The sequence below is a fragment of the Enhydra lutris genome, unplaced genomic scaffold, assembly GCF_002288905.1.
Source record: "Enhydra lutris kenyoni isolate GAN:26980312 unplaced genomic scaffold, ASM228890v2 scaffoldscaffold23, whole genome shotgun sequence".
NCBI classification, from domain to species: domain Eukaryota; kingdom Metazoa; phylum Chordata; class Mammalia; order Carnivora; family Mustelidae; genus Enhydra; species Enhydra lutris.
Window position 1 is genome coordinate 25565003 of NW_019154107.1, and position 14969 is coordinate 25579971.

The 14969-nt window shown below is 33.9% G+C and overlaps 1 protein-coding gene across 8 annotated transcripts in view; it reads left to right on the plus strand.

The window, feature by feature from the left end:
- The window catches only part of LOC111150336 (lysine demethylase 6A), a 203904-nt gene that overhangs the window by 109808 nt on the left and 79127 nt on the right, over nt 1-14969 (plus strand). For all 8 annotated transcript variants that reach the window (XM_022507788.1, XM_022507793.1, XM_022507791.1 and 5 more), the window contains exons 7-8: nt 10710-10764; nt 14797-14831. In XM_022507788.1, coding sequence (XP_022363496.1) covers nt 10710-10764; nt 14797-14831 — 90 coding nt within the window. The remainder of the gene's footprint in view (nt 1-10709; nt 10765-14796; nt 14832-14969) is intronic.

Consider the following 14969-nt stretch of genomic DNA (forward strand, 5'->3'; position numbering starts at 1 on the left):
TCTACCAGTAGGGCACATCTCATATATCTAAATTATTAAAATATATTCTCTGCAAGTCATTTGAATTGCTGGTTTGTGAATATAAACATTGTTAGGAAAAGATAATACATTGTTGGTTAAATATTTTACTTACTATGGAAATTTGATATTTTTCAAATTTTTTTATTGAGTTTCTTGTGCTGTCTGTGCCATCACTTTAGGTCTTTCTGAGCTTTGGAAAATAGTGCTTTCCTGTGCAATGAAAGCATTGCTTTTTGAAGGATTAGAAGTTCTAGGAAAAAGTTTAAGTTCTTGTGGATTGAGGAGTATAATGGTTGCTATGTTCTAAATATCTCCATTGCAGATTATCTTGATCCTGAAGGGCAGGGAGGGACATAAAGAATGGTAAAGAGACTTTACAGTAGGTTGTAATTTGAATTCACTAATAAGGTACTATTGAAGGTTTTTAAAACACTGTATTGTTCTAGGGTTTTAAAGTAGACCGTTATGAACCTACTGTTTCTGTCTTTCATGGGTTTATAAAGAACAGTGCTGATGATATGAAAGAGTGTTATACAACCCAAAACACTAAAACAAGTAGATTGTGAAGTATTTTGATTACACAGTTGTCAAAGGTAAGTGCAGTTTGAGGAATTGGCACCAAGGTAAAATTAGGTAGTGTGGAAAGTAAAAGGATGCCTGGAAATAGCCGGATTTCGTCAAATATAGAGCAGCACTTCTCACACAACGGACCCTTGAACAACATGGGGGTTATCGGCATCAACCCCAGCCCCCAAGTTGAAAATCTGTGTCAGGACTCCTCATCAATGTAACTACTGATAATCTACTGTTGATTGGAAGCCTCACCTGTACCCTAGAGTTGCTTAACACATACTGTGCATATATATCGTGTACTGTATTCTTAAAATGAAGCAAGCTAGAGAAAAGGAAATGTTATTAAAAAAATCATAAGGAAGAGAAAATACATTTGTGAAAAAAAAAAAGCACAAAAACCAAACCTGTATATAAGTGGGCCCATGGAGTTCAAACCCGTGTTCAAGAGTCAACTGTATACTTTGGGATGTGAGTGGATTTGAAATGGAAAATATGCCACCTTGCATATTTTAACCTCCTCTTGGACATTCACAGTATACATTAGCTAAGAGATTCTTAAAATGTCTAATAATACAAAATAAATTTATTTGATCATTTTATAATATTGTCACACTATAACTATTATATGTGGCAGACATGTTTTTGATAGCAGCTTGGGTAAACCATGTTGCTCAGGAAATATATTTGAGTGGAAAAGATAATCACATAATGTCCCATGTTATAGAATTTGGCTGTCTGAGCATCAGTAGTGTCTTACATAATTCTGTGGATGCAGAAGCTCTTGTTCCCACGAAGGTGGCGATAACTTAAAATGTTTTTTAATTGAGGGAAACAGTGTTGGACAGTGTTCCAGCTCCACTGAGTTGAAAGTGTTCCTGCTTACTCAGGTTCAATAGAGACTTCATGTATACACTTTTGTTCAGGCATCAAGGCTAACCTTCAAGTCATAGCAATTTTAGCAGAATTGTTTTAAGTATAGTCTTCTTATTAAAATATTTGATAATCATCCTGATCTTTATTTCATTTATGTGAACAGAGAAAAGAATTTTAAGAGTCCTTCCTATTTCTCTTCCCCATAATGAGAAGGTTGCCTTTGATTTTTACCTCATTTTGACATTGGTTTTTTTTTTTTTTTGTTTTTTTTTTGGTAGGATTCTATCCGGTGTTCCCTGTTTCCAAAAGAAGAATTTTAGGCATCATCATTTTTAGTCAAGGAGGAGGTATTTCAGTATAGTACTCTCTAAGTGCTTAGCATTTAATGCAAATGAAGGTAGGAATCAGAAGGAGTGATTTGTCCCTCTCCCCTTAGTTGGCCTCCAATTTTCCTAAAGTGGACTGGGTAGTACTTTAGTTTCATATGGATAGATGTGGAACCTCTGATGACTTTTCCACTACTAAAGCTGTTTCCTAGAAGCACGTTTCTTGGTATAGATAACCAGAAACTTTTTAGAGACTACCAACTGAAGCTGATTAAAATAACAGTAAAAAAGTGGCTTGTATAATGTGAAGCGTAAACTTCAGGATTGGTTGATTCAGCTGATACAAGGTTTCATCAAGGATTCATTTTCTTCTCTGTTCTGTGTTGGCTTATTCTGAAGCCTGGTTGCCAGGTATAATCAAAGTGAAATGTAGAAAACCCTAAAAACTCCACCAAAGAACTATTAGAAATAATAAATGAATTCAATAAAGTCAAAGGATACAGTCAAAGTGAGAGGATTCATTTTTCATGTCTCATATAGAAGGATATTATAGAGTAGTGGTGTAGGTGCTTAGTATAGTGCTGGCATATGATAAGTTCTCAGTAAATATTTGATCATTCATGTCATAAAGGAGAAATCCTGAGTTCCTGTTGATGTCTTCGAGAATACTTCTCTCTGCATCTCATTGGCCAGAAATGGGCCATTGGCCATTCTCTATTGATTCCTTGTCAAAGATGTGGTTGCTCTTAGACCAGTTAAGCCCAGTTTTGGAGCAGGGCGCAATTTCCTGAATGCACTGTTCTTGTCTGATGGAGGAGTGAGGGGTGGGTAAAAAGAGTCTTTTGGTGTGGGGTGGTATGGGCAGTCTGTCCATTATAGATCAGGTCTTCTCCACCTCATTTTCTTTCACTACCCTTGAAGAGGGATATAGCATATACAGGTTCTCAATGATAAAATAAAATGCAGTTTGTTTTTGTAATAGATTTCTTATTTTCATCTACTACAGGAAATGGATTTCAGGGCCTCCTGTTTTGTTTTTATCCCTGGTAATAACCTTTTTTTTACCAAAATGTATCTCTGAAACAGATTCATTCTGTTTTGGTACTATGTAAACAGTTCTCAGAGCAAGCAAATTTGGTTTTAAAATTTGACCGTACCATAGGACTAATTGCGTGACCTTGGGCAGGATGCTTAATTCTTTTGATCCTCTTTGAGTCTGTAGTACTGGAGTAACCATCCCCACTCTGCAACATTGTTGTAAAGATTAAATTTATAGACATAGATATGTATACATACATACATACATATATACATACATATATAGAGATATATGAAAGTATCTGACAAGATTTTTTAACCCCCTCTTTTTTAGTCCTCAGTTTGTCTGTATCTAAAACTCCTCAATTTGGGACCAGTGTAGATACATTTGTGAAATCCATTTTCCCATCCTGTAATTTAATACTTGTATTTTTGCTACTCTGCCCATCCTCAGAAATGTGAAGTTAATGCCCAGCTTACTTTTCAATGATAAGGTTTTACTTTTCTGTTATATAGGCCAATAAGGATTTCATGTTTAGTGAGTCGTAGGAGTATCAATTCTTAATTTATTAACTAGTTTAATATTATCTGAACCAGAGTCCATTCCAGGGTGACATTTCTACATGGTGTTTTTTGTTTTTCTTCCCTGCTTGAGATAATATCCCTCCTAGGTGGGTTTGGTTGCCTCTTGAACACCATATAATTAATTCAGAATTTTATTTCATTACTTTCTAATGGTGGTAATGATAATTGGTTACATTTGTTGCGTATTTGTGGCAGTGTATGATCATTACTTCAGTAAAAGTACACTAATTTTGACAAATAGTTTTATATAATGCCTCTAATTTTCACATCCTGACAGGCTTAATTATTTCCTTCATGTGAAGGAAGGAAATGCAAAATAAGATGTAATAGCACCCATGTTCTTCAGTCAGTTAATGCCAGTGTATCTATTTAATTTAATGAAGATTATGTAGAAATTCTCCCTAATATTTACATATTTAAGTTTCCCTAGACTGTGTCGACGTTGGAACTTTTTTGGTTTAAAGGTAAAGAATATGACTTTTTAATGGGAACCTGTGGGTAATTGGCTGGATACCAGTGTAAGTTCCTTCATAATTTGGTATTTAAAGATGGTAAGTGCTGATTTGAAGGGTTGCTATGAAAGAGGTAGGAAGATGAGAATTGCAGAGACAATGCAAAGGAAACAGACTGAACTCAAATGAGACTTAGATGATAGTTTGGCATTGCACCAAGTGCCGAGTATTTCTTTCTTTCTTCCCCTCCCTGCCCCCCCGAATATTTCTTGAGTAGATAAATGGAAGAGGCTATAAAAATGATAAATGCCTCAAATAGGATGGGCTGGAAAAGCTGGGAGGGGGGTGCTGGAGAGGCTGGTTTTACTTATCACCTTTTAACAGAATTTTTTTTTTTCTAGACAGAGTGGCAGTGCATATGTTTTCTCATGTTCCTGTTCACCAGTTCTTTCAGCTTGTCTCCCCTCTACTGTTATATGTGGCATGAAACTGCTGAGTGAAATAGCATTTCCACTTTTTTTTTCTTTTTTACCTTACTTTTCTCCAGGAATTGCTTCATTTTCAGGCTTCTGATTTCATCTTAGACCCTTTATAGACTCAGGACTTTTATTGTCATATTTTTTTATGCCAAGATATTGAGGCAGAAGAGATAAGTATAGGCATGAGGACATAGATTTCCTTTTGGAAACCACTTTTGGAATCTATGAAAATGCCTCCTTTCTTTCTTTTTAATGTAGAATAGATGAGTCATTTAATTAAGATACTGTGAACTCTGTGTATTATAAAAATACTTGCTGAGAATTTGTGTGCTATTAATTAATTTTAATTGCACCTTAAATTTCTAAAATACTTGTAATATTCTTTGTAATATCTAAAACTTCTTTGTTGAAGTTTTACCAGCATATTTTTATTAGTTCAGGTATCAGAAGATCATGAAAGTTGCTGTTACTTCTCCATGCTTGCCCCTGCCCTATTTAGTACTTCATGGTGCTCAATAGCTTAACTCTCCTAGCTGGCATTTTGAAAATTTGAATTCTTTGGAAATTGTTTTATTTAGATAAAATTGACATATAACATTGTATAAGTCCTAAGTGTCCAACATGTTGATTTGATGCATTTATATGTTGTAGTGTGATTACCACTGTAACATTAGCTGGCACCTCTATTACATCACGTAATAATTATTTCTTTTTTGAGGTGAGAACAATGAAGGTCGAGTCTCTCAACAGCTTTGACATTTATGATACAGTATTGTTGACTGTAATCTCTGTGCTGTGCATTAGCTCTGTAGGACTTAGCTATCTACTAGTTGCAAGTTTGTACCTTTAAACAATATCTCCTTAATTGTCACATCAGCAGTGGAACTCAGCTTACCTGAATGAAATACCACTGTTCCTTTTGGCAAAGGATGGTCATTACTGTTTACTTTGTCTTCTGTCCATTTTTACTTATTTGTGGGCAAAAATGATTGTCCTGCTTATTCCTTTTTCCTCTACTCTTTAACTTGTACTTTTCCTTTTAATCTTTCCTAGATACTATTCTCTGCTATGAGTTGATCTCCTAATTGGTTTATCTAGCCACCACATAATGCTTTCTCCACTTCACACTGCCTGCCCAGTTTCGTTTTTCCATTTGCTACTCACTTCTGCCTTGAGTTCTAGTACATATATAGCTTTAAGTGTGAAGCTCGAAAATGCATGTTTGAAAAGGACGTGACTGCTCATAGATGTGCAGTCACCATTCTATGATATGGAAGAGTTAGGGTGAGTCCAGGTTTCCCAGTTCAGTTTTATCTCCTCAAATATATTTTAACTACAAGAAATCATTTCTAATCAAAACGTGTTTATTTTTGGTATTTACCCGTAACTATTTAAATTTATGGTGTAAATATTTTGGTCTTCAAATGCAACTTTGTGAAACATTCAGTGTGTCTAATGCTACATTAAAAAAAGAGGTTATGTTCCAAAACAACATTTTATCCCCTTTATAAAATATATATCATGTTCGCTTTGTATTTGTTACTGGTGTAAATATCAGTCTTAATTTTGATGTGAAAACAAATTGTACACTGCTTGATTTAAAGAACTTGGGAAACAGGTCATCTTGTATTCTGATCATTTATATACACAGATTAGACACATACTAGAACCAGTGTTTTAAAATTTCTAGTCAGTTTTATGCCTTTCGTAAAGCATGATAGAAATGAGTTGGGAGACTAGGTAGGACACTATTATTCAGGAAAAAAAGATGAGCAAGATCCATGGGATAAATGGGTTCTCAGTGGATGGATGGATGAATGAGAGGTAATACATTCTATAGATCATAAGGGTTAATTTATTAACTTATTCAGTGTGGAAACAGATTCCTCATTTATTGACTTAATTCATTTTTCAGTTAACTAAAGTAGGTGATAAAGTAGCAGCAAGTTTTGGGATTGGAAGGTGGAAAGACTAAGTGGCAGTAAGTCCTTTGGGAGTAGATTGAGATGGAAGTACCTGAGGCATATCAGATGTTGTTATAGACCGACAGAAGTCTGGAGCCATAAAGAAGGACTGTGAAAAGAAATAAGATTTTGAACATCTTCAGTATACGGTGTCTTTTCTTTTACTTCCTTGTTAAGGATACTTTTAGAGGACTCCAAATTGGAGACTTCTTTTTTGACTGAAGATTGCCAGGATCCATTAGCTATTAGTTACTGGTAGGCAGTAGAGTTTCTCTTCAAAACAGTTGTAATAATCTTGTATTACAGAGAATCAGAAGAACTTGAATTTGAGGGCTTTGAAAGAACCTCAACCAGATCAGCTTACCCAGCAGTGTGACTCATAACACCCTACCAGAACTTTCTCCTTCCAGTTCTGTATCTCATTTTCGGAGACTGAATCCTTGAAGTACTATCACATCCCAGGACCTTTCCCTAGTCTCATCCATTTATCATAGACTATTAGGTTTAGGAATGAAGTTGTTGGTTTTAATTCATTGTGGCAATCTGTAACAATGAAAAAGAAAAAAAATCACTTGACTTGCAAGAGTATACAACCTGTTTTCCCTCTTTCTTAAAATGATCCATAAAACCCTCTTTCATAAGTGTTGTGTAAAAATAACTTGTTTCCTCAGCCTAAAGTACCTCTTTTCTTTTTCCCCTCATTTATACCCTTTGGGTTACATTATGGAATTGTCTTGTAAACTTCTAATAGAACATTCATTTCATTGAGCCGTGCATTCATTTCCATAGATGCATAGCCATAGCAGAGTGCCTGGTGTTGCCATTTTATTCCTAAAAGACTTTGTCTACACTAATTTAATAGAGACAGCAGTATCGACTACACCCACCTTGTCTACATAGTCTGAAGTAAAGTTTTGGGGAGCAAGTACACAATTTAAAAACTAAAATAGTGGCATTTAACCCTGATTGTGCATTGGAGTAACTTGTAGAAGCTTTTTTTTGGTTTACAGGGTGTCATCCCCAGCTGAATCTGTTTGAATCTCGAATCCAAACATTGCTCTAAATTTTAATAACTTATAAATTTTAATAACTTACACACACATAAGTAATTTGTTAATTACCACAAAAAAGTTATATCACTGCTTGTCTTCAGGATTGGAAATATAGTTGAAGGGTTCTACAATTGAAAAGATTTGTGAGATAATCACAGACTATACAGCTAGAACTCTTTTAAACAATTTGAAAAGAAAGTCTTGAAACCTGAGTTTTATGTGTTAATTTCATGAATATAGATTGTCCTCCTCCAGTTAGAAATCAGTTTCCTTAATCTATATAAAGCAAAATGCTATGAAGTTATTTTGAAATATTGAACAAATCAAAAGCTTTTAAAACAAAAGGTGACTTTGGTAATTAAGATGTCAACAGAAATTTTTATGAATAGATCCTTTTTGTTAAATTGGACCAGAAGTGCTCTATAAAAAGAAAATTGCCATAACATTAAAAAAATATGTTAGGTAAATCTTGCTTGGAAATTAATTTTCTGTAGAATGTTTTCTGCCTTGAGGTTTGTATATAGTCTTTGAACTGCAGAAGCCTCTACCGCATGATAACTATTTCACACAGCAATAGTCAGTTTCATTACTGCAGTATTTCCGTGCGAGGTGCAGATGTTTCTTAGCTTCTTCTGTTGGTTTGCAGGGATGGGTGCTGGATATTTTACCATGGTATTTTCAGATCTCAGGGCTGATTATTATAATTGATAGTCATTTCTGCTGGCTTATATGTTAATAGGTACATCTATTTTGCATCTGGTTTAGATATGAAAAATGAAACTCTGAGGTCATGTTGTCCCCACCCCAGTCCTTCATTTCCCTTCAGTTTACTGGAAAGTGTATCATTGTTTTTCTTTTTATGGGGTAGTTTTATGTGGCTTTTCTTAGTTTCTTATACTTAGTAATTACTCTGTAAGTTCCTTCATTTTCACATGTATGTTCTTGAATATATTTCTGTTGCCAAGCGATTTTTCTATATTGTCACTGTTTGGAAATATTTAATATTTCATGATGTTGTGGATTTGAAAAGATATATCAGTGGCTTCATTGGTGTTTTTAAGATTGATTAATACTTACATAAAACATGGTCCAGAATTGCTTCTGCCAGGTTTCATTGCAGGGCCTTGCATATTAATACATGAGGTGTAGTCTGGGCAATTCGAATTATGCATCTCTCTGCTCTTTTTGAGATGTCTTTGTAATGGTAAAACTTAAATACTGCCATCTTGAAGACTTTCTTTGCAGGTCAGTTTGTATCCTCTGATGGCTCATTTAGGAAAAGTCTGTCTTCTCTTCTCTATGTATGCCGACAGGATAAATTAGACTCAGAAATGTAGTACAATCTGAATGTGTGGCTACTGTGCTGCTCTTTTTGTCCAGGGGAAAGCAAGTGGTTATAAAGCAAGCTTTGCTTTCATAGTGCTCACCTTTTATTTTCTTTATTGAGATAGAGTTGACATACAGTGTTATATTTGATTCAGGTATACAAATACTCAGTTAAATAGTCTGGTTTCTGTTGCTGTGATAGCACACTAAAGGGTTGTTAGAACGTATATACAGTCTGCTTAGTAGGCCAAGGCAGAATAAATGCATTTCTTTGTTGTTTTGTTTCTTTTTAATAAAAGCAGTTCTTAAAGTGTTCAGATGTTGGATTTTTTTTTTTTTTTCACTTAGTCAGCCATGACAAATAAGTTTCACTTTTGTTTCGTTGACCATTGTATTCCTAGTGCCTGCATTGTCCTAAGGGCATTATAGATAACTTGACAAACATTTGTTAAATGAATTAAATATTTACTACTTAAGGGTCATAGTCATTTTGTTAGTGGTTTTCCCATTCAGAATATTACAGCCCTTAAATTTTAAAGAGTACTGCAAATGTAGGCCAGCCTCATTATGCTTGCACATAACAGACATTTGTGAGGGAATATGATAGCTACTGTGTTCATACCAAACGATGCCTTCTAACCTTCCTTTCACTTTAACACCGGATAGCTGACATTAGTTTATTTTTGTTAATTGAGGGTTCTCATTGACCAAGTGCAGTTTTGTTCATTCTGTATTGAAATACAGTACTGAAAACTTGCTAATGATTATTTCTCTTGATAAAGTCTTTTTGAGTTTATATCTGGCAGTTGTCATTATGCATGTCAATTTTCAGTTTGTCCAGTAGTTATAAAAAATACAACTATTTAGATATTTGGATTATGGATAGGAGTGAGCTTATTGTGGTCAATTTTTAAAAATGGGTTTACACTTTGGGTGTTTATTACTTTTAATGCTAAAATCTTGTAGGGACTCAGAAAATTTGAATATACATGTATGGAAATAATTTTTAGAAGAGTTCAGAGAGATGTACTTTTTTTTATCCTAAGGATTTTATACCAACTCTAGTACTTGTTTCTTTTTTTTTTCTTAGTTTATATATTAGGTTTAATGTTGATAAAGTAGATGTCAAATGTTACCCCGTGTTCTTGATTGTGATTTGTATTCTTAGAAATTCGTGTTATCCATTGAATTTTAACATGTATTTTTTTGGTGAGGCTGATATGTTATTATACGTGGATATTGTAAAGTTAGTGGTTTAATATTGCCTACACAAAGAATAGTACGTGCATTCTAAAAAGATAATTATATTTCATAGATGAACTTCAAGATAGGCTATTTGATGCATTCCTGGTACTATTTCAAGTAGTTTTAAAAGGCACCAAGTACAGGGGCCCCTAGGTGGCTTAGTGGTTAAGCATCTGCCTTCGACTAGGGTCATGAACTCAGGATTCTGGGATCAAGCCCTGTGGCAGGCTCCCTGCTCAGTGGGGAGTCTGCTTCTCCTTTTTCCTCCCCCTGCTTGTTCTCTCTCCCTCTCTCTCTAATAAATAAAATCTTGAAGCACCAGATAAAATGATTATTGGAGAATCAATAAGGGTAGATAGTTTTAGCCTTCTATTGTCATATATTTCATTTATTTCTGAAGTTCATGTTTCATATTGAGATAAACAGTGGTATTCTGACATTAATACATTAAACTTTTACTTTCAGTTTTAAAGTAATGATTAAACTATTTAAACTGTTCTATAGCTGATAATGTTTACTTGAAGTTTCATAAAAACAATTATACATAGGATAACTTGATATCAAGTTTTTAATTCTCCATTCTCAGCTGTCTCAAGAAAGTAACCCAGCAGCCTGTTATCAGCAATAAATGTACAAAGTGATTCTAGTTGTTTGTCCGGTATGTTCTGTTTGCATAGCGTAGCTTCATGATTGTGTTAAACTTTACATACCTGAAAATTAAGACACATTTATATGACTGAATTTAGTGCACTGATTTTCTCATCTCTTCTTGCAGCATTTTCAGTTAGCTTTGGTTGACTGCAATCCCTGCACTTTGTCCAATGCTGAAAGTAAGTATTTTTAAGTAATAGTTTTCTACATGTATTCAGATCACCTCATGGCAAATAGTAGTAACAATGATGATGTTGATAGTGATGATAGTGACAAGGTCCTGTGTAATTTTTCTTCTAGAATTGTTGGATCTAACTGTATTGGTTGCCATGGCTACTTGTACAAATGGAACATGTGAGACCAATTATTGTGAAAAGCTTGTGTCTAAAATAGATATGCCAGTGAACTGCATTGTTGAATTAAAATTGTCCGTACTAATGAACAAGATTGATTATTTCTGCATTAATTAATATTGTAGATGAATTGGGGGATTAAAAATGGGGTTTACCAGTCTTTTAGGAAAATTTAAGTATGCAAAGATTCTTAAGTGATAGCTCACTGATTCCTGCTGTGTGGTATTAAAAAAATGATTGATAATTATGAATGCATTCTTTGTTTTTTATTGTACTTTTACATATATATAAAGTTTGAAGCAACAGTTTTCAATTAATTAAAAAGGAATGTGTGTGAGAAACATCTTCTGCTACAGTGAGTTTTTTTTTTTTTTTTCCAGGCAGTTATTTTCTGCTTCTGTGTGTTTTTTTTTTTCCAGAAGCAGTTTGGTTTGATTATGATGTGTTTATCAATAAGTATGTGTTGGCATATGTAGTATAAAGCAGCCAATAAAAGTTTTAAGGATATTCATTGAGTTCAAGCTGGATTTCTTTAAAACTTTCTTGAAAAATAGGTATAAAAAGTTGAATCATTCTTAATGAAAATTTCAGGTCAAAGGATTCTAGGTATTTTACTCTGAGTGACTCATGTTCTAACGCTAGAGAATGTCATTAAGTGAAAAGTAGTCAGTGTTAAAAATGCCTAGGAAAATGATGGAGTACATGAAAAAGGCTATAGAAATTAGGATGTAACTTGATATTACATGAATTATGACATGGTTTGAATGAAATCATCATCTAAACCAGACCAATTATCTCATACTTCTACTAGAGGCAGTTTTCTGAGAAAACATAAAAGATTCTGTTTTCTTTAAATGAAACTGATCAGTGTATTGGCAGAACAAATGGTGGGAAGGTAACAAGTGCAGCAATATTTTAGTTTCTAAGATGAGATTAGATTAGAATTTAACTCACTGATAAACTTATTGAAATGTTAATTTATATTTCCTTAATTATATAGGAATGAGAAAATAGCTCCTTTTCATTTGATTGATTATATGTAGTACCTTAAAGCAAACTCTCATAACTGACTAATATGATAGTCAGATAGTTTGAATGATAACTTCTGAGGGATGTTTCATAAATGCCAAACTAAATATTTTGGTAAATCCTCATTTTATTCTGTCCTGTTGAAGTTAAATCTCAGTTGTAAGTCATTGCTCTTGCTTGAGGGGAGAGCACCTACATCTGTAGAATGAGCACCGTTGGACAGAAAACTACCTGTTGAACATGAAGAGGATGATTTGAACCATAATGAATACATCTTTAAGTTTACTCTGTCTCTATCTCTGTTGGTTGTTGAGAAAGGAAATAGGAGGGAGGGTGACCAGCATCCTGTTTTTCCTAGGACTGAGGAGTTTGCCTGGTTTCAGGACTTTCTGTGCTACAAGGCTGGTTACTGTGATGGAAGGGAATGTGCTTTATTTAGAGACATTAGGCCATTATAATTCAGTTGATTTGGGTAGTTTATTTTAGGCTGTCTCTGTGTGATTACATGATAACCACAATAATGGCTGATGTCTTACAGAGCACTAACAAATGTAGACTAAGTACTTTGAGCCAGATATTATTACTATTGAAGTACCAGGCTCTAACTATCTTTGCAAAGCTTATTTCTCTTTGAATTTTTAACATCATCACCTATTTGTGTATGCCAGAGACCATGACTATTCTTTGAAATCTTACATATTACTTGTGATACTGCAAAGATCAGAAGGTATAGAAAGGAAAGTAAGCTTTTAAAAAAAGTCTATATGAGATATTTTTATCTTATGGCACAATTCATTTATGCAATTAAAAAGTAAGTAGATATACTTACTGCTTCTAGAGCTTTTTAAGAGGGGTTAATTACAGTTGGTGTTTTAAAAAGTAGAATCATGGCGTGGTGGGACTTTATTATATGATGGCCCTTTGGGATAAAATTGTTTCCTCTAGATTTAATTAATTCTTTTAATTCTAAAAATAATGTATAATTTCTGAAAAATTCATTTCAGAACCTTTTAAAGCAATATTTGTTAACCATTTCCACTTCTAATTGAGACTTAGCCAAGTGGAGCTTTTTCTTAGTTGTATGGTTATGTTCCACTTGAAGAGGACTTCGAAGAATTTAAATATGTAGTGGTTTTCACATTAGAAAAGATGACATTGGATTTAGTAATTCATTGCATAGGAAAGCCCTAGACAGAGGGTCAAGGGACTGAGCTAGGAGGAAGTTTGGGGTGATGGTAGGATGCTAGCTAGCTAGTTGCTGTTCTTTTCTTCCTTTTCACCTTTATTAGAGAAGTCAGAAGATTGGGGAAGATGAGAATAGATTTTTCCATCTCTTTCTCATTCTCTTAACCTGTAACCCAGTCTCTCTCCATTGATGTAGTGAGGTAAAATTTGGAACTGGAATCTGAAGGGAGAGCTGTGTTGGAAAAGGGGGATGGAAAATAAGAAAAGCCCTCAACAGATGTAGGTAGAGAGTTTATCTATATATGTAGAACTTTTATTATTATTTTTATGCATCGTTCACAAAAAGCTGATTTCATCTTCTAAAGATATTTTTATTTTGCCTCATCTCTGATTAGTTAACATGTGATATTTAACAATTATTTATGGAAAGATGCAGTTTTACTTTTGATCTAAAAATGTTTGATTTTAAAGTTCATCATGTATTTCATTTGTTTTGTTCTTTATGGTTACTTAGTTTAGTTCTTCCCAGATATTAGTCTAGGGAACAGGTATAAGAGTCTGTTGCAGAACTGATTAAAAAGGCGACTTTGTAGGGCATGCTCCAGGCTCACTGAATCATAATCTCAGGAATCTCTATTTTTAACAGGCCTCCCAGGTGCATCTTACAGTTAGAGGAATCAGTGACAGAGTTAGTTCATGGTGCATCCAGCAGTGAATACTTGATGGTAGTCCTGTGGAACTTGTTTTCAAGGATCCACACAAACATTTTTGCATATAAATGTGAAAGGCTCCCAGACTCCTGAAATCCAGCTATGAAATCCAGGTAGATAGAACATTAAAAAAAAGAGTTGTCATTGAAGAATGAAACTTAACAGTATTGAAGTAGCTAGAATCCAGTTTTGATTCCTGGTTTGTTGTTGGCTTTTGTTGAATCATTCATACTTTGGTGATGCAGTATCAAGGAGAGCTGCAAACAAAAGCTCAACTATATTCTTACTTGGTTTTCCAGACATATTTGTTCATCTTGGGACTGTTACTATTCTTGCTTTCTAAGTGGTTTTTGGCTTTTTTTTTTTTTTTAAATAATTCTGAAGAACTGATAGAGAAATGCAACGACTCATTTCCTCTGTGTGTTATTACGAGCATCATCCTGCTTTATGATTTCTTTATAATGTTGTTATGAAATGTGGTATAAGGAATTAGAGGCTTTCTTTGATTTATATGTATATATATTTTTTTAATCAAATATTGACTTTACTATATTAATTGACTTGGAACTCAGTGTTTAAACACCATGTTTTGAAATGCATAGATTATAGGCGTTTTCTCTATTTGCTTCATCTTGCAGTTTTGAACTTTGTAAGGAGTATAGTCACTTGCTATAGATTTTAATGTAAATTTTAATAATTATATTGACAAAATTTGATAGTGACCAACAGTGAATACATGTGGCATATGTGGCGTCTTATGTTCATGTTCTTTAGTGTGTTTGCTTGTATATTGTTTTATTAAAAATAAAAGTTATGTCTCATTATTTAATCTCTATAGTGTAGATTGTGCTTATGTTTGACATTTTATATTATTACTTAATTTACCCCAAACACTATTATATTGGTATTGATTTTTTTTCCATCATCTTTGCAGTTCAGTTTCACATTGCCCACTTATATGAAACCCAGGTAAGTGTTTTAACTTACCTTACTTAAAAGTGATCACCCATATCATTGTAAGTGAAGTCAGACATACATACAATTTAATGGGATTCTGGGCATTATCTCCTTCACATATTTTGTATGCATTAAATGTGATCAAGATTT